The following is a 20788-nucleotide window of genomic DNA, read 5'->3' as shown; positions in this document are numbered from 1 at the left end:
ACAGTTTACAAGCTCAAACCAGGACAGTACCCAGAGAGGAGCCAGAAAGCCAACACAATCCCTGGGGTCCGTCTAAGCCTGTCCTGGAGTGGGGATCAGGGTACATACAGCCATCTCCACCCCAGCAGGGTAACTGAGAGCTGGCTCCTGGTTCTCATTTCCAAGGCTCTTCTTCATCTTAGAGAAATCTGGGTCAGATGTGTTGCAACCACCAATAACTGCTCTTTAAACCACAGGATGAGACACTCTTGAAAGCACCTGAGACTGCCTAGAAGGGAGGGCAAGTGTGTGGCAGAGAGTGCCTACAATCCAGGCCAGTCACTCCAGGACAGCATTTGGCCCTTGCTCCTCCACCTGACACCACTCCGCCTGGCCACAGCCTAGAAGGGTCTGTGATTATGGAAGCCAACTCCTCCCAGAAAGGAGAAGAAAGGCAGGCCCAGACAGAGGAGACGACTTGCCCAACGAATGTGACCCAGATGAACAGGGGGCAGACCTCACGGTGAAAAGCCCCAAGACAGTGTGGAAAGAAAACAGGGCTGTTTCTGCATGTGAGAACTCCTTGCACACCTACTGGAGTCTTGCATGTGCTGAGCGCTTACTATATATTCAACCTGGTAAGAAAAACAGACATCAAACTTCTCCTTTCACGATGACAAGCTCCTTGAGGGCAGAGACTGGGCTGGACTCCATTCCCAAACTTCCTTGATACCCACTTTGATCCGGGCCCTGTGCTAGGCACAGGGGTGCAGGAATAATGAGACTCTGCCCTGTCCTCAAGGACACAGTAAGTAAATGGAAAATTGCCACAGGACATGTCCTGTGCTACAGATGAAGGAAGGATAAGGATTGTGGGTGCCAGAGGCCTAGCATCACCAGGCTGTGGGAGAACAGAAAGGCTTCCAGAAAGAGGTGGCATCTGAGCTGGATCTTAAGATTAAGTAGGAGTCAGACCGGTGAAAAGGAAGGGAAGGAAGGCCCTTCCAGGAGATTTTGTTTATCAAACGTTTGCATAATAGCAATAACAATAATAACTCCAACATTAATTGAGCATCTGACCATGTGCCAGTCTCTGTATTTAAGTACTTATACAAGTATTAACTCATTTCATCCACATAAAAATCTTCTGAGACCATTACAACTACTATTCCTGTTTTACAGATAAGAATATTGAGGCCCAAAAAGCTTAATAACTTGCCCAAGATCCCCAAGTTGGTACCTAGAACCAGAGTTCAAACCTAGTGGTCTGTTTCCACATTACAGCCCCAACCAGCACCCTATATCCTTCTCAGATACGTATTTTGCAAGACAAGGTACTAGACATAGGGCTACAAAGATAGATATTTGAATATTAACTATTTTATGTTCTAAAAATGATTTAAAGAGGCACACAAATGAATAAAAATAAGCTCACAGTGTGTAAGGACAGAAGGACACGTAAAGAGAAAATTCCAGGTTCAAAGCTGCATAAGGAAAAGTCTGATACCACTGAAGGACAAGCAAATAAGACATTAGGAAGAGAAGGTAAACTTTCCTGGTGGTATGGTGGTTAAGAATCTGCCTTCCAATGCAGGGGATCCAAGTTCAATCCCTGGTCGGGGACCTAAGGTCCCACATGCCTCAGAGCAACTAAGCATGAGCATGGCAACCGCTGCGCTCACGGACCACAGCTACAGAGTCTGTGCGCCACGACAAGAGATCCCACTGCTGCAATGAAGCAACGAAGACCCAATGCAGCCAAATTAATTAATTTAAAAATAAATAAATTCATTTCCTTTAAAAAAAAAAAAAAGGAAGAGGTGGAACTGGATTGGCCGGAAGGCTTTGAACGCCAGACCAAGGTGCTCAGATTTTTCCCTCAGTCAACTAGCTGCTAATCTACAAGCCAAGATGTAATTTCAGGGGAGAGCTTGAAAGCATATGCCAAAGACTATCTCTGGAACAAACCGATATCACTACAGATATGTGAGTGAGTGATAAAATACAAATCTCTTTAAAATAGCCCTTAAAACTAGTAACCTCCAGGTATCTTCTCCATCAGTAGATAAAAAATATAACAGCTATCACAGGGGATAGATTTTTGTCCTTATGTTTAGAAAACTTGGGATACCCTGCTGTCAGGGGTGGGAAGCAACAAGAAGACTTAAAGCAAGGAACTCTTTGGGGATTGAAGGTCTGGGAATTTTGCCCTCCACCCATGCCTATACCTCCACCTCTCCAGGCTGGAAATCAACCATCTGAAGTCCCAAAGATGAGCCGAGCCCAGCCAAAGCTCCAATGCAGAGACATTCTCACAAAGAGAGCTACGTAAGTACAAATGACTGTTTGATCAATCATTTGGCCTCAGCGTGGGATTTGGTTAGAATTAAAGCCATCTGGTTGGGAGGGGGAGGAGACAAGCAGGCGGGAAAATGACCCACCCCCTCCCCCCAAAAAGCATTGCTAAAATATAACAGGGGAAAAACAGTAAAGTCTCCGCTGTTATTTCAGCCTAAGCCACTTAATCCTTCAGCACATAAAGCAACTTATTTTATGACCTTTTCCCTTTAAAAAGTAAATCAGAAGACGCTGCCTTGAATTCAGATATCTCTGAAACACACTACTCATCCCTCCCAGTGAAATATCCTGTTTCATAAACCTTCTTCGAGATACTTGAAACTGTAGATCACTAAATGCCTAGCTTTAGGCATCTGACATTCCAGAGAATTAATATTTAAACTTATTATAGGAAAAAAGAATTGAGTTTGGTTGAAGCATGAAATATTTAATAGTGTCTCCAAATTAGAAACCCTATTTTGTTTCGCGTTGGAAATGCCAACGTTATTACCTGGGCTTTGCACTCAAATAAGATAAAATGCACGGGCGGTCTTGAGATTAAACACACAATTACGGCCGTTTTCTCCAGAGAGAAGGGGAGCGAGACAGGTTTGGGGAGTGGAAGCGATTGGGTTTCATTTTTACGATACACTTAAAATTATATTATCATTCTCTGCCTGGAGGGTTGGACTTGAGAGGGTTGAAGCTACTTAACCACTGAAAACTGTGTCAAGATCGGTGAATCCACAGAGCCCTATTCACAGGCTGCTGAAGCCATCTATGTCTTGGAACAGGCCCGCTGCTGGGCAAAACCCCGGGAACTTTCTCTACTCACTAGGACAAAAGTATTAAGTGGTTTGGGATAAAAATTAAGCTTCAATTGACACAGTGGATCCTGGCAGCCTCTGCCGGCACGTGTAATTTATTTACAGGGTTGGAAAGTCGGCAAAATACATCATCAACTCTTATACAAACTTCTATTAGGTATTAAATACCCAAGCCTCAGAGAAGTAATTCATATAGTCCAACAACGTTCCAAAATAAACCCAATCTCCAGCCCTCCGGAGAGCTTAAAACAGCAAATGGGATCTGTGTTTTTAAGCTGAGTTTATAATACTCCCTGGTTTCTTGCTAAAGCTTTGCCATCAAACCTGTTACTTAAAAACAAAAGCAACAACATCTAAAAAAGTAATCCAGTTGCTAAAAAAGACATAAATAGGAAGAGGCTGGGCCACAAGGCAACCAGGCCATCCTTGACACCTCTTCCGGCTCTCACTTTCAGACCCAGGGTCAACATCTAAAGGCAAAGGAGCTTTGGGCAAGCCTAAAGCCTCCTACAATTTCCACTTCAGAAAAAATATGACCCCTTGAGAATGTCCACGTTCACATACATTCTCACAAACACACACACACACCCGTGCAAGGCCACAGACCCAAGCCAGCAGTGGGACCTCTTCCTTCCAGAGAGGGGCATTTGACTCATTCATCATTTGACACAAAAGACCCATTTCCCACAAACTCTAGTTCACTCTGATCCCTGGCCTGCTCTCCCCCACAAGCCTTTCTTCATCCCACCAGGCGTTTAATAAGAAATAATTAGTTAATAGATCTCCAGCCATCATGCCCAGTGAAGCATGCATTCTACACACTAAGTGTAGTGGGATCATGAGGAATTCTCTTCAAACAGAAGTCTTCATGACCAGCAGAAGGGAGATCACAGCCAGGGCTTGGGCAACAGAGCTCCCACTGTATGACAGGCTCAAATGGGACGTGAACCTGCAGTAACCAGTGGGGTGTGTGTACGCTGCTTCTCAGAGGGGTCTGCTTCCAGGGGCCCTCCGGTCTCAGGCTCCTTGCCTGAGGACCCCCATGTCACAACCGGGAACCACTGTCCTTCCCCCATTTCTGCAGCAGAGAGTAGTGGGGAGAACCCCAGTGAAGGCAGAGTCTCTCCTTAAAGTCACACCTCAAAAAAAAAAAAAAAAGTCACACCTCGGCCTGTGAGCTGAGACCACAGTCTGCCCGAGGGACTGGTTGTCTGGTCCTGACTGTGGCCTTCCACTGCTGTCCCCCAGGGTTCGGAGACACATGCTAGAGCCACCGTGACTCTTAGCCGCTGCATGGGTTTTAAAAGCTGAGTTGAGAGCTCTGTGCTCTACAGTAGCGGTCCCCAACCTTTTTGGCATCAGGGACCTGTCTCGTAGAAGATGATTTTTCCATGGGCCGGGAGAAGTGCGGGTGGTTTGGCAACGATTCAAGCGCATTACATTATTGTGCACATTATTCCTATTATTATTACATCAGCTCCACCTCAGATCATCAGGTGTTAGATCCCGGAGGTTGAGGACCCCTGCTTTGGAGGAAAGCACCGGCTTTGCTGTCAGATAGAGCTGGGTTCAAATCCCAGGCTCTACCACCTACTTTCTGTACAGTGAGTCACTGCAAATTAAATATGGAGCTCACTGTTTAGACAAATTGCTCAACTTTTCCAAGCCTCATTTCCCTGATCTGTAAATTCAGAATAATGCCTCCTTTTCTCATAGGGTTATTGGGCTCTATTAAATGCAATGACAGCTACGAACTGCTAGACCTGGCACAGAGTAGGTGCTCAGTAAAGGTTAATTGACATCTCTTCCTCTTCCGGTTCCTTCTGTAGTCAGCTTCAGGAATCAAGAGTTCCAAGAGGTCAAGTCGAGAACCAGACCTTTTTCTGTACTCTATATCCTTCCCAACTGCCCCAGCCGAGTTCATGTGGAATCCTGGAGCAACGGAGCAGGAAGGGACTATAGGTCATCCCAACCAAGTGCTTCCCATTTCACAGATGGGGAAACCGAGGCGCAGAGCCAAGGGCTGGGCCCACATGCATTGAGTCTGTACAATGGTGCATGTGTTTGCTCCAGACAGGGCCAACCATAACCACCAAAAAAATTCAGGCCATACAGGAAATGCATTATTCAGTGAACGGACTGAAGGCTCCTCTCAGTGCGTCTGACTCAAATGCTGACTTTAAAAACACAGCTCGTAATGCTAACACAATCCGCCTCGACCCACCGGAAACCTTCTGAAGGAATAACCCTTTAGAGTTAAGGGGACGACGGAGAAAAGAAGAAAACAGATGCTTCAAGTGACTTTAAACTAAAAGACCACTGGGTCAGGGTTGCATTTTTTCCACCCCATCCCACCCCAGGTCTCTGTTTTCTTTCAGTTTCTTATAAGGCTTTAGGACACCAAAGCAGCCACAAAACTTACCTCCCCCCACTTCTTTTCTGCTTCCCTTAACTCAGTAACTCAGCTATCAGTCCCGGACTTTGCTTCTAATGCTGAAAGCATTTTTTTTTTCATTGTAAACTATTAAGTCGGGCAGTGGCTGTTGATAAACAAGAAATCCGTTTTTAAACTGCTAGACTCATTAGCACAGGGAAGGCGAGCAGCACAAATATTTCAGGAGTTTGCTCTTTTTTCCTGGCCCTGGTATCACAGCTGGGCTTTCTGCATGTTGCCGTTGAATTTTTCAAAGCCCAGGGCAGAATTTGTTTCATTTCTTCTCCCCCTTGAACTCAATGTCTTTGTTTCTTTAAACACAGAAATAAACTACCCCCTACCAGAAGAAACAACAAAGTCTCCAGGTCCAAATTAACTGCAACTAAAATCTGTATTAGGAAAAAAATTAGCAAACCACACATTCTAATTTAACTTTGAATATAATCATAGATATAAGGTGAAGTTGTTGAAGTACTACTGTGTCAGCCTCAAAACAGAGAATTATTTTCTAGGAAAATTGAAAGAAGGGAAATTATCTTCCCTACGCAAAAGTCCCAGTTAGTGACTGGTCCATTTACAAATAAAGTTGGTATTTATTTGTTTGGTTTTTTTTTCCTATTCCTATCCAAAAAAGGATGGAAAACCCCATTCCAAACTTTAGTTTCTCCCCTTTTCTAGGATGCTTGCCAAACTCCACAAAATAAAACCGAAGAAAATGATGATAATTATGCAACATTCAGAACAAAGAACATAAGAATATATTTTTTTAAATGATTCATTGTGCACTTATGCCTGTAATGGGATTTTAACGCACTGTAAAAATAAGTGTGCTGGCTCACTTAGCTTCTCACGCAACTGTAACGCAGGGAGATGAAGAACTGAAAGATGGGGTGAGTTTTGGTTTTTTTCTGAAGGAGGAGATGTGTGAAGGAAAACCATGGTATATAAAGAAACAAGTTTTTTAATCAGAGGTGGAGCAACACAGCCTATCGATACAATTCCGCAGCTAAGACAGTCCTGAGACCTCAGCCCAGCTGAGCACTACAGGTAAACGAGTCAGCAATAAGGAACCCTAAGTAAGTTACGATCTCATGCACTGGTTCCCTTTCCATTTTGCACTCCAGGTCTTAGCAGCTTCTACAGAGCTCGGGAGGAAAAAGGGAAGAGAAATTCTAGCCACCCAAGATTCTTTGGGAATCTTTGGGAATTGTATTTCCGCTACATGTCTATAAAAGATATGTCGGATACATAATTCTTATGACTGTAGACGCAACATGTTCCTATCTTATTTGTGTACCCATACACATACATGTTTCTCTTTGTCTCACTGAGCCTGACATTTGGCCAGCAGGTTTTTCTCCCCCTTATTTGAAACCTCAAGCACTGAAGAAATTTGGATCTGATTATTTCCGGATCACAGGACCAGCACTTTAAAATGGATGAAATGCAAGCAAATTGCCCACTAGAGCCGGAGGGGGTAAATGCTTTCAAAATAACTCATACCTTTCTATTATGGATGCGCTGGCCTCTCCAAAACCTCCCCAGAACATCACAGTGGCTTTTGATTCAAATGAAGAAACTCTACAAGGTAATGCCAACCAAAAACCGTCATGTCTTACTCTTCACCTCCAGTCCTTAATGCGCCTGCACACAACCTACAACTGCATTCCTTCTTTGTTTTCATTTTTAAAGGAAAAATACATATACTTTTTCTTTCAGTTATAAGATTGACTACTTTGGGAATTTTTAGCCACGGTATGATGGCTGTTGACAAACAACAGGGTCCACATTTGTCATGATCATCAGCCTCCTTTTTATTTGCTAGGATGTGTCCAGTCTCAGCACACAGTGAAAAGGGTCCAGTGAGTTGCTGAGAATTAAATAGTAAGCTCATTATCTGGTTTGGTCTGAGAGCAGCAATTCTGGTCAAACAGAATCATTTGGTGAACTAAGAAGTTTTCTAAAGATGGGGCAGATACTCGTTACCAAATTCCGAAGATTCGAGACAGAAGAAATACCAACAGCAAAAATAGTTTCAATTCTCTGGGAACGTTTGGGAAGCCGTCATGAACGCCAGCTCTCAGCCACCAACACACACACATAGAAGGCACTAGTTGTGGAATGGGAAGCCTTAGAAACTGCCACTTACTGTCTGTAGCCTTAAGCACATCCTTGAGCCTTAATGTCTTCATCTATAAAATGAGAATCACAGTAGTAAGAGCCAGGATCTGCCTGCAGATACAAACTGCAAAGAGCTTTTACATCTGTCCCCTCGGAACAGCCCACGAGGTGGGCAGGGCTCAGCTGGCGTGAAGGCTGATGAAAGAACGTGTGCAGGACACACGCTGAAAACTGTAGAGCACCGTGCACAGAGAACGAGCTTCACCGAGGCAGCGCCACAAAGCTGACCGCCGCCATAAAGTCCAGATGTTTACCTTCTCTCCTTGTCAGAACTTCCACAAGCAGAGTGTTGGGTGTTTAATAAAAAGAAAAAAAAAAAGCCCAGCATCTGGTAATTTGGCCTTTTCAGCTGTTTGGAATCTGGATAAATGGGATTCTGCCATAAACAGATTGTGATTCTTATTGTAAATGATGACAATGTTAGTCCATGACGTTGCACCATCCCCAGTGCCTCCTAACTCCAGATCTGAAAATCCAGAGAACCCTGACATTTATGGATAAGCTGCTGGGTTTGAGAGCTCACGCCCCGCCTCAGTTTAGGGTCTGTCGGAGAAACAAGAAGGCAGAGCATCTGAAACCTGATTCCAAACCAAGCAATACTGTCGTCTCTCCCGTCACCGGGCAGCACTGGCCACAAAAGACCTGAAGCTTGGCTCCTCTCAGCTTCCTCTGGCTAGGACACCAGTTAAAAGTCGTGAAAGTCAACAATTAAAAAACATCAAACCTTCCTCCCTTCTCGCCCCACCCTCTTTGTCTCAAACACAGCTGACCATAAAATAACGGTGCCCTACACGAATTAATAAATGTGAACCCTTCTTCCTTTTTAGTTTATATTCTTACAACTGTTTCATTTTCCCTTGGGAAGGAAGCATTATTACTTCTCGTGCAAATGAAAAACCAGCGGTTGAGAAGGTTAAACACATCACAAGAGCCGTCTCCAAAATAACCAGGCACTGAGGTGGCCCTTTGACACCATAGATCACTAGTACTCTCCTCAGTCTTTCTGTCTCACGGTAGATTTACAAATGAGGAAACTAAGGCTCAGAGAAGGAAATAACTTCCCCCAGTCCCACGGATCCTAGGTGGCAGGGTCTTACAATTTCCAGCACGGTCAATAAATATTTTTCAGTTGGTATTCTTGTCTTCTGTTTCCAGTAAGCCTGAGACTTGGAGCTAGACACCAAATATTCAAAGGGTTATGAGGTCTAGGGAGTATCTGGGTAGGAATGGGGGCAGCAAGAAGGTTTCTTTTATGGCCTCTTTTTTTTTTTTTTTTTAATTTCAACTACAGAGGGCAGGTCTTTATTCCCAATCCCGATCCCCCCTCCCACCTCCCTCTCCACCCGATTCCTCTGGGTCTTCCCAGTGCACCAGGCCGGAGCACTTGTCTCATGCATCCCACCTGGGCTGGTGATCTGTTTCACCATAGATAGTATACATGCTGTTCTTTTGAAATATCCCACCCTCACATTCTCCCACAAAGTTCAAAAGTCTGTTCTGTATTTCTGTGTCTCTTTTTCTGTTTTGCATATAGGGCTTTTATGGCCTCTTTGAGAAGGTTGCCCAGCTCTGATTTTCTCTCAGGCCACTATGCAGCTTGACTACAGGGAAAAAAATTTGCCTAGAAAGACAGAAGCCAAGTCAGAAGCCTCTTCAAGCCTAGGTCCATAACCTGTGGGCTGGCCAGAGACCCACCCAGCAGGCCTCAGTTTCCTCATCTTTCAAATGGGTATGACAAATCTGACCCCCACCATCCTCACTGGAGGCTGTGAAGAAAACAGAAGCCTCTTACAAAAAGCTTAATCAGTATAACCATCTTAAGGTACAAAGAAAGAGGTGCTTCCTCCCATTCTTTTACCCCCCTCTGCCCTTTCCAAACACAATCCTAATTTAAAGATCTCATATTTTAGACATTGGGGGCATACGGATAAAAATAATTGGGGTTTAGGAGAATGGACGTCAGAAGATTGTACACAACTAATGCATACACATGAAAGGTCTCTAACCACAACTTTGGACGTCAGAAAGTTGTACACAACAAATGCATCCACATGAAAGGTCTCTAACCAGAGCCTGGAACAAAGGCTATGTTTGGGAGAGCAATTTATTAGGTCTGCAGAGAACTGACATCTTCAGTTGACAGCTATTTTTTTAAAAACACAAAATGTTGCAAGAGGGTATCTATTTAAGGGAGGATTGTCTGCAGGAGCAGGGGCAAGTGAGGGAGCTCCAGGCTGCAAATATTACTCATGTCTTGCTGCACAGCCCTCCTCTCTTCCTAGTAAAAGGGAACCTCATGTGTGTATTCCAACAATAATACCTTAAAGTGTTTTCCTCTATATCCTTTAAAAATGACCTCTATCTCTTGGAGAAGAGACTGAATTTAAAACAACAGACAAGAAATAGTGCTCTCCTACAAAGTCAGGTATTTTCATTAAAAAGCAAAAAGTATTTATGTTTATTTCACTTTACCAGTCTTTGAATTAGAGAGTTTTTTTTTACCCTAAAGGAGCTCTCATCCCTAAAAGTAAGCCACCCTGCCATTTCTAAGTTGCCAATTGATGCTAAAGTAATGATGCCTATAGAGCCATAAAACAAACTTTTTGTCTTCCTTAAGAATCAACTAGAAATAGAACCAAGAGGTCCCAAACAATGAAATATTGAAAAACCAAAGCTTTGCTTTTTCCCAGTGAAAAAAAGTAGATGAGGGGAAAGATATAGTGCCTCAACAATTTCCCCAATTTCTGGTTAATTATCTGTCAGTGTGAAACTTATAAATAATGGCTCAATAATCATTAACTGTGATGAGAAGAACGTGTTCATGAGAATCCAGCCTCATCACTGACTTTGACCCATTAATTATACTGGAACCTGCACCTTATACCCACCAGCCTCATTGGGTACAGGAAGGGTATTACAAACTAACTTTTGACCAAAGACTATGCCTCTGAAGCAACAAGTACATAACAGCCATTGTTAAAGTCAGGACTTCACTCAGGCTAGACTATAGATTCATAAAATTTTCCATCAGGAATCCAGAAATCATCTGGTATAATTAATTCCTTACTTGACAGATGGGGAAACTGAGGTCCCAACAGGGGAGGGGTCTGGCTGAAGGCTTCTGGTTTTTGTTACTGAGGAAGACTGGAATACTTCAAAGTATGCTGTTAGCAGGTTCAGAGACAGACATACTCGAATTGCTACTCATCCTAATTTATAATAAGGTTTTGACAAATTTCACACAACTTTTATCAGAAACATACAGAAGCAAAATTATGTAATCTGAGCTTTCTAAACACACATCCGCCCCCCCCCCGCCCCCGCCCAAATAGGCTTACTGAGTTTAAATTAGGTGCTTCCTAAACAGTCACCGTTTCAGAATGACAAGCGAGTCCCAAACAACTTGCGAGAAAACTGACGAACTCTGGAGAAAGTTCTACCAAGTGCTTGGGAATATTCCTACAAAGGCCTGCGGTGGAATCAGACTACCCGAATCTCTCCACGCCGGTGGCCAAGGCACGTCGGCGGGGCCATACTCACCCTTCCCGGCGGCAGCGGCAGAGGCCTTGGATGGACCGTAGTCTCGGGGACTCCGGGGCCGGAGGAGGTCGTGGGCGCGCGGTGGCGCGGGAGGCCGGGGCAGCAAGTCACGCGGACCCCCATCCCCGCAGCCCCCGCCGCTCACGGTGACCCTGAAGGCCATGTGCGGGCCGAGGCCAGCGGGCCCCCGGCAGGGACCTGGAGCGCCGGGGGCCTCCTTCGGCCTCTTGTCTGAGTGCGCCTCCGCCACTTCGCAGTGCATGGCGCCGGGGCGGGGCGCACCGCTGGGGGTCGCGCCGGGCTTCTGCGGAGGGGAGAAAGCACAGGCGCGTCAGAATGATTGGAGCTATCCCCTTCTGGTCCAGGGGATGATGTTTGAGCAGGTCACCATCCCTCCGTTTATTCCTCCTCAGCGCCACCACACTCACCCTAACGTGACAAACCTACCTGATCCGCGGAAAAGTCCCCTCCAGGGCGCAGGAACATCTAGCGTGTCCTTCCCTGACTCGTGGAGGGCCCAGCTACCCAATCTGCCCCCATCCAGTCCTCTTTGGACGAACGGGGAAACTGAGGCCTGGAGAAGTGAGAGCGCCTGTGCACGTCACCCAGTGGGACACGCAGCTGACGGCAGAGATTCCCGGAGCAGGGTACTGGCAGAGCCGCGGACTGCTCAGAATGGGTCACGGGCTGCACACCTCGCCTCGTGGGCGCTCTGGGATCCGGCTGAGCGCAGGGACAGCCGACTACTCACCCGCAGGCCCGCGGGCAGACCCTGTGAGATACCACCACCACACAAGCTGCGAAAATGGGAGTCGGAGGGTGTGTGCTCACTCCCGCAACGTGAACCCCTACACGCACCGAGACGCACACTCCCACGCGCAGCGGAGAAAACGAACCGATCGCGCGTGCAAACCTGCAAAAAGTCGACAACCCATGCACGCCCGCTCCCACGCACACCAAACACACCCCGCAAGTGCACACTCGGGGACAAGACGTGCCATACATTCTATCTTCATGCACCAGCTCAGACTCTCAGCAACACTAGTAGCTAAACAGTCTCACGCTCACCATGCGCGCGCGCTGGGTGCCCCTCCACAGAGCCTTGGGCCTTCCATCATCCCTCCTGGAAAACGGACCCGGGCCCCAAACTCTCCTTTCCCCTCGTGCTCCCCGCGCGATCCCAAAACTCCCCAGTTCACCGTTCCTTGGACACCAGCCTTGGCTGTCGGCCGGGCGCCCTCCTCCTTCCCGGGCCGCGGGCCGCACCCCCTTCTCACCTCGCCCCCACTCACCTCGCAGCGGCTGCTGCAGCTCGCTCGCGGGGCCCACGGCTCGGCGCGCCTCCACTGGCGCGGCAGCCCCCGCAGCGGCAGCGGCCAGCGGGGAGGCATCCCGGGGTGGGGGCGGGGCCTCAGCCTGCCTGACAGCCTCTCCAGCCACTAACTCGCTGCGGCCGCCCCGCCGAAGCCAATCGCGGCGCGAGGGCGGGGCCTCCGCGGCTGCGGGCCAGGGCCAGCCGCGCGCGAGGCAGGCTGGAGGGTTTGACAGGCGGCGGCCGGCGGCGCTGGGTGCTGCCCGGGCCCCGCTCCGCCCGCTGCCGATCGGGGATGGCCCGCGGGGCGGCGCCGCGGGCTGCAGAACCTGGGCTCGGTAGTCGGGGCTGGGCCGGCCAGGGGGGCGAGAGGCATTCGGTATCAGAAGAGCCGGACTCAACCTGGCTCTTCTTCGCCTCTCCCAGAGGCTGAGACAAGACCTTTCTTCCCTCGTCCAGCGTCCGTTTTCTCCTGGTCAAATGGGACCCGCCAAGCCTGCTAACGTGGAGGCAGTGGAAGTAAAAGTGCTTTCAAAGCTTTCTTGCAGAATACATACAACCTGCTCCCACAGATTTCTCAGTGGGTCAGCACCGAAGTTGGGACCCCAACCCAGGGCTCTCAGACTGCTTAAATTTCTGTTTCTGTGGTGTTTTTCACCGAAAAGAAACCAGACTAGAGTGTCTCCTTCCAAAGTTAAAGGATTCACAAAAATAGATATCCAGATCCCAACTAGAAAATACCCCCCAAGTGAATCTGTGAATCTGTCTGGGAGCAGGGTCCCTGAACCTCGATTTTTAGCGAGCCCCCAGGAGAATCTGGGCTGGAGAATTCCACAGACACAAGAGCCTGGTGGGCTACAGTCCATACAGTCCATGGGGGCTGGGAGGAGGGTGTTTGGGTCCACTGCTCTTAAGTTCCTTCAGGACCTGGGACCTGGTTCCCCTGCAGTCCAGCTTCCCTCACAGACAGCAGTGTTGCAGCAAGTCCTGCCCAATGTGTAGAAAGAACACTAGAGGAAGAACAAGACCTCTGGGCAACTGGAAGCAGTGACTCAGTTCCCATCTCCGAACCTCAGTTTCCCCCTGGGTAAAATGGGGTTAACTCCCCGTGTTAGGTCTATCTAAGGTTACCAGAGGTTCCAGCCAGGCCTCTGAGATGGTGTCTATATTTCATGTCAGCCTGCCCCACTCCTCATTGTTTGTTGGTGATCTGGACCCACTTCATGAACCCTGCCTGGCTCTTCACTCTTTGAAGAAAGGTGTCTGGTCTCTTTAGCCTTGGTCTCAAATTTAAAAATGTTTATGGAGCCCCTTCCTACTACACAGCAAGGTCAGGTCTCACAACAGAGGATTCTACACAGTGTAAGAGACTTCAAGCAGCATCCTGAATTCTTAAAAAACCAAGACATTAGAATTACAGAATCCTAAAATCTGATTTCCTATCATTGATTAAATATAGCATCTTACAATTAGAGAGCAATAATAGCAGGAAGGACATTGGAAATTTTGTTAGGCCCACCTCCACATTCAGAGGAGAAAAGATGTGACTGGCCCATAGCAGTATGGTGGGGTATGGCAGAACTGGCTCTGGAACCCAGGCTTCCTAACTCCCACTCCAGCACTCTTCCTCCTGTGCCAGCCATGATGCCTCTCAATAGACACAGTATGGCAGCCAGTCCCAAGGGCCATGGGCTGCATAGGGCACCTCAAAGGTTTTGCCTCTATCCAGGGATTTGGAGTTGGGGATTTCTGCTACTTTTATGGCAGGAGAGAAAGGGGTAGAAAGGAGTCAGAGTAGCTCACCGACCCCTCCAATGCACCCCCAGATGCTCCTTCCCCATTCCCTCACTCTTCTGAAATGCCAGGACCAGCTTTGGCATCAATAGGCCATGTGGCTTTTAGTAAATCAGAATCTCATTCTGGACCTCAGTTTCTCCCTCAAAAAGCTGGAAGGTTGGAAAAAGATTCCTGGCCTTTCCCGTTCTGCCCTTTGGTGAGGCCAGGAACCAGGAACTGAGTCCTTTGCCTTCTCTTCTTACCACATACACACACACAGAACACTGCACACTTAGTCAGAACTCAGAAAATATTTGCTGAAGAAGTCACTTAACCAACTGGCACTGCAGGCAAAGACTTCAGATTTCCAAGATGCAGCAACAACTCATTTAGTTATTCTTTGCTGAGCACCTACTGCTGATCCAGTTTCCATGCCTGAGCTGGGGACATGGAGATCCTGCCTTTCCCTCAGTGAATTCACAGCTCCACCCCACCAGGAGAGATGTGAAGTCTGGCAAAGTAATGAGGTCAATCTACTCAATAGAACAGACCATTTAAACGTAGTATGTGGCAGGACCTCTTTGGGGATATACAGAATCCAGGGGGTATATGCTTGGTTTTTTTTCCTAGAAGGAAACACAGGAAAGTGTTAACAGTGGTTAAGGGAATAGAGGACTGGGGGGGTGGGGTGGGGTGTGGTGGGGTGGGGTGGGAAGCCTGTACTTTACATTTTACACTTCTCTGAGCTGTTCGTTTTTTCTAACAATATATATTCTCCTCTTTCCCTTTCAACAAGGGTTATTTAAGAGTAGTAGGAGAACAGATTTTAATTTTTTTCTTTATACTTTTGGTATGAAAATAAAATTTATTAATATTTTAATTTTCAAGAGCAAAACAAAATTCACTTCTCTCTTTTGCAGGCTAGGCAACAATGTATGCTTTTTTACACCGGCCAATGTTCCTGCTCAACACACCGACTGTCTACTAGGTAATTCCATCTGCCAAAACAAACATCATTTTTTCTTCTCTGACTTTGTTCCTCCCTCCTCTCCCACACTCCCATATCTGATCTGCCATGAATACACTAACAGCCCACCTCCTCTCCATCCTCCTTCTTCACTGATACATCTCTTACCAACTCTTCTTCCTGCCTCTAGCATTACCTTCTTCCCAATCATTCATTTTCCACATACTGGTCTCCCTGTAAATCTCTAAAATACACATCTGACCATGTCACTTCCCTGTTTAAGCCTCATTAACAGCTCCCAGTGGCCATCTAAATAAAGTCAAATCATTTTCTCACAGCACCTCTTAGCTCTCTCCCATATTTCAAACACCTTAGAATATTTTACATCTCCTAGAACACAGAACATATGTTCATGCCTTCATAGCTTTGTATACTGTGCTTCCTATGCTAACACTTTCCCTTTTGTCCACCTCCATACTCCTTTCTGTGAATCATTTAATACTCAGGTCAAGTGTCACTTTTCTGCAGAAGACTTCCTTGAATCCTCTAGCTAAAATTATTTTCTTCTTGCATATTCTCACAGCAATCTCTGCTTCATTCTATCTCAGAACTTGTTATGCTGCTTTATAATAACCCATCAGTCTCTCCCTCTAGACTGAGAGCTCTGTAAACCTCCTTTGCCTTTGTAACTCCAGAACCTTAAACAGATTCAGGCAAAGTCAGCATGTTGATTGAATTATTAAAGAATGACAACTACTTCCTTTGCTTACCTGTATTTCTAGCTAAGTGTTTCTTCACCCTACTGTGACCTCCCCCCTCAGCATGTTTATCCAGGGGATATAAGCATATACTCAGCAAAAATAGAGAGTTCTATGTCTAGGTCTCCTGTGTCCTGGAGACAGGAGGAAGGATAAGGAATAGAGGTGATAGCTGTTACACTGCTTATCCTGCCTCTATTTCTTGCAGCAAGGGAAGAATTAACATTTACTGGGGAAACTACTGTGTGCCAGGTACTATGACTGACAGTCTCCATATATAATCTATTTAATCCTGATGACTCTGAGAAAAGGAGGATATTCTTCATCTTATATAGGTGAAAAATAAAAACTCAAAATTAAGTGACTTGCCAAATTTCTCACAGTCAAAAGTATCCACCTCCCGGCCCTTGGCTAAGAGGAGACTCTGCCTTGGGCCCGCCGGTGTAATAAACTGCACTCCACTATCTGCTTTGTCCTCCTAAGTGAGTTTGTTTCCCAGAAAGCGTGGCTATAACAGAGTGGGTTGCGATGCCCTCCTCGAGGGGACCTTCCCAACCCCAGGGATGGAACCCACGTCTCTTACGTCTCCTGCACTGGCAGACGAGTTCTTTACCACTAACTTCATCTGGGAAGTCCTGAGTTTTCCTGTCAGTATTTACCAAAGAGCCGGGCTGTGTGCTAAACACAGGGGTGATATGGAGGGAAACAGAGAGATGTGGTGCAGAATAACTAATAACTACTCTGTGAGAAGACAGAGTTGAATTTGAGTCGCTTCTAGCTGTGTGGGAGCTTCCATTGTGGCTCAGATGGTAAGGCGTCTGCCCGCAATGCGGGAGATCAAGATTCGATCCCTGGGTCGGGAAGATCCTCTGGAGAAGGAAATGGCCACCCACTGCAGTACTCTTGCCTGAAAAATTCCACGGACAGAGGAGCCTGATGGGCTATAGTCCATGGACTTGCAAAGAGTCGGACACGACTGAGCCACTTCCCTTTCTTTTTTTCTTTCTAGCTGTGTGACCTTGGGCAAGTGACTCAGCCCCTCTGAGCCTCAGTTTCCACATCTATAAGATGGAAATAATAGCACCCACCTGCCGGGGTCCAGCCTCGGCAGGATCCAGGGGTACCCTCAGGATGAACGGCATCGGCGAAAGAAAGAGAGAGAGAGAGAGAGAGTGACCAGCCGGGGGGTGCAGCAGAGTCTGGCAAATGCTTTATTTTTTACTGTGGCTTTTATACCCTAAATTAGTACATTTCTAAGGGGAAGATAGTTTAACATTACATCAGCTTGTTCTTCACGAAACCAGGGTGTTTTCTGCATACTTCTTTGTTTGTACGTTATCTTCTGGCCTTGGAGCCTATTAACATTTTATGACATAGGTGAATGCAAAACTGTTTTCCTGTAATCTATTCTTTAATGAACACAAAGGTCAGTCCTTTTGCAGAAGTTAAATTTATCTAAAAGGTTTACAACACAAAGACTCTGCAGCTCCGGTGACGCAGCCCCTGTTTAGCATTCCTGGTTAAAATGAACAATTCTAAACTCGTATTTTTCTAAATCTTTAACTCTAACCACTTTTAGAATAATATTTTTGTGTTCTCTAACAGGGCTTCCTCACCCCTCGAAGGGCTCTGTGCCTATTAGGGCCTTTTGTGTGATCAGGTTCTTTATGCTGTTTATGTTAAGGTGTTGTGAGCATTAGTACGCGTTTGCCAAGCAGGCTAGAATGCCAGCAAAGGGGTCTAAATTGAAACACTCCTTTCATCCTGGATAATCTTATAGGATACCACCGTCCGGGGGACAAGAAAAAAAAAAAAAAAAAGAAAAGTATCCACCTCCCATACATCTATGGCCAATGATTTTGTACATGAATGCCAAGACCACTCATTGAGAAAAGAATAATCTCTTCAACAAATGGTGCTACATAACTGGATATCTACAAGCCAAAGAATGAAGCTGGATTCCTATCTCAAACCATATATCAAAAGTGACTTAAAATGGATCAACATCCTAAATATAAGAGCTAAAACCATAAAACACTTCGAAGAAAACATAGAGGTAATCTTTGTGACCTTGGATTTGGCAGTAGATTCTTAGGTGTTAAACCAAAAACACAAACAACAAAAGAAAAATAGATAAATTGGACTTCATCAAAATTAAAAAGTTTTGTGTATCAAAGAATATTATGAAGCTAGTCAAAAGACAACTTTTAGAATTGGAGAAAAATATTTGCAAATCTTACTACTGATAAGAGTCTAGTATCCAGAATATGTAAAGAACTCTTACAACTCAACAACAGAAACAACCCAGTCCAAAAAATGGGCCAAGGGCCTGCTGAATAGACGTCTCTCCAAAGAAGTTATATAGACGACCAACAAGTACACACATGAAAAGATGCTCAACATTGTTAGTCATTGCGTGCGTGTGCACTCAGCCGCTCCAGTTGTGTCTGACTCCTTGCAACCCCGTAGACTGTAGCCTGTAAGGCTCCTGTGACCATGTGATTCTCCAGGCAGGAATACTGCAGTGGGATGCCATGCCCTTCCCTGGTGGCTCAGATGGTAAAGCATCTGCCTGTAATGCAAGAGACCGGGGTTTGATCCCTGGGTCAGGAAGATCCCCTGGAGAAGGAAATGGCAACCCACTCCAGCATTCTTGCCTGGAAAATCCCACAGTCGGAGGAGCCTGATAGGTTACAGTCCATGGGACAGCAAAGAGTCCCACTAAGACACGACTAAGCGACTTCACTTTCACTTTCACTTTCCTCTAGAGGAACTTCCCGACACAGGGAACATACCTGCGTCTCCTGCATTGCAGGCGAATTCTTTACCACTGAGCAACCAGGGAAGTGATAGGCATTCAGTTCAGTTCAGTCACTCAGTCATGTCCGACTCTTTGCGAACCCATGAACCGCAGCACACCAGGCCTCCCTGTCCATCAACTCCCGGAGTCCACCCAAACCCATGTCCGTCGAGTCAGTGATGCCATCCAACTATCTCATCCTCTGTCGTCCCCTTCTCCTCCTGCCCCCAATCCCTCCCAGCATCAGGGTCTTTTCAAATGAGTCAGCTCTTCACATCAGATGGCCAAAGTATTGGAGTTTCAGCTTCAACATCAGTCCTACCAATGAACACCCAGGACTGATCTCCTTTAGGATGGACTGGTTGGATCTCCTTGCAGTTCAAGGGACTCTCAAGAGTCTTCTCCAACACCACAATTCAAAAGTATCAATTCTTCTGCGCTCAGCTTTCTTTATAGTCCAACTCTCACATCCATGCATGACCACTGGAAAAACCATAGGCTTGACTAGACGGACCTTTGTTGACAAAGTAATGTCTCTGTTTTTTAATACGCTATCTAGGTTGGTCATAACTTTCCTTCCAAGGAGTAAGCGTTTTTTAATTTCATGGCTGCAATCACTGTCTGCAGTGATTTTGGAGCCCAGAAAAATAAAGTCAGCCACGGTTTCCACTGTTTCTCCATCTATTTGCCATGAAGTGATGGGACCGGATGCCATGATCTTAGTTTTCTGAGTGTTGAGCTTTAAGCCAACTTTTTCACTCTCTTCTGTCACTTTCATCAAAAGTTCTTCTTCACTTTCTGCCATAAGGATGGTGTCATCTGCATATCTGAGGTTATTGATATTTCTCCCGGCAATCTTGATTCCAGCTTGTGCTTCCTCCAGCCCAGCGTTTCTCATGATGTACTCTGCATATAAGTTAAATAAGCAGGATGACAATATACAGCCTTGACGTACTCCTTAGTCATTAGGGAAATGCAAATCAAAACCACAATGAGGTATCACTTTGCATCTATTAGAATAACTATAATTTTAAAAGTTAAAAAAAAAAGAACAGAAAATAACAAGCATTGGCAAGGATGTGAGAAAGTGGAGCACTCACAAATTAGCCACTGTGGAAAACAGTTTGACAATTCCTCAAAAAATTAAACATGGAAATTACTATATGACCCAGCAATTCTACTTCTAGGTATATGCCCAAAAGAAAATTATTGTGAAAACAAGCCAAATGTTCATCAGTAGATGAGTGTATAAACAAATTGTGGGGAAAAATATTATATTTATATATAAAGGATGAAATACTAACACATACTACAGCGTGGATAAACCTCAAAATCATTATGCTAAGTGAAAGAAGCCAGACACAAAAGGCCATGTATTGTATGAGTCCACTTATATGAAATATCCAGAATAGGTAAATTCATAGAGACAGAAGGCAGAGTAATGGTTGACAGAAGCTAAGGGGAGGGACCAATCAGTAGTATCTTCTTAATGGGTACAGGTTTTCTTTCAAGGTGATGAAAACCATTGGCACTAGGTAGAAGTGGTGGTCACACAGCATTGTGAATGTACTAAATGTCACTGAACTGTTCACTTCTAAATGGCTACTTTTATGTTATATGAATTCCACTGCAATAAAAATTTTTAATTTAGTTAAAATTAAAAGATTGTCTGCCTGCATCCAAAGCCTGGACTTTTCACTGAATTTCAAGATTCTCATTAGGAGCAGTCCATAGAAGGGCTTCTATAATGGTTGTGGCTCTGGTGTTATCAAACTGAGGGACACAAGCAAGTCATCATCCCTGGTTCCTCAATACTACACCTGTCAAACAAAGGTAACAGTACCTGACCCACCAATGCTACTGTGGAAACTAAATGA

General features: G+C 45.7%; 1 protein-coding gene across 4 annotated transcripts in view; it reads right to left on the bottom strand.

Moving 5' to 3' along the window:
* The window catches only part of GLIS1 (GLIS family zinc finger 1), a 238449-nt gene extending 225767 nt beyond the window's left edge, over positions 1-12682 (bottom strand). For 2 of the 4 annotated variants that reach the window (XM_043461271.1, XM_043461272.1), the window contains exons 1-2: positions 11746-11964; positions 11299-11602 (exon numbers count right to left, since the gene is read on the bottom strand). In XM_043461271.1, the coding sequence (XP_043317206.1) occupies positions 11299-11602; positions 11746-11784 (343 nt within the window). In that variant the 5' untranslated portion in view covers positions 11785-11964. Of the gene's footprint in view, positions 1-11298; positions 11603-11745; positions 11965-12575 lie in introns of those variants that run through there. The other 2 variants (XM_043461274.1, XM_043461273.1) reach the window with 2 other exon arrangements.
* Between the last annotated feature and the right edge of the window lie 8106 nt (positions 12683-20788).

The sequence above is a fragment of the Cervus canadensis genome, chromosome 2 (assembly GCF_019320065.1).
Source record: "Cervus canadensis isolate Bull #8, Minnesota chromosome 2, ASM1932006v1, whole genome shotgun sequence".
NCBI classification, from domain to species: Eukaryota; Metazoa; Chordata; class Mammalia; order Artiodactyla; family Cervidae; genus Cervus; species Cervus canadensis.
Note: the sequence above shows the minus strand (reverse complement) of the source record. Positions and strands in the feature narration are given on the sequence as shown.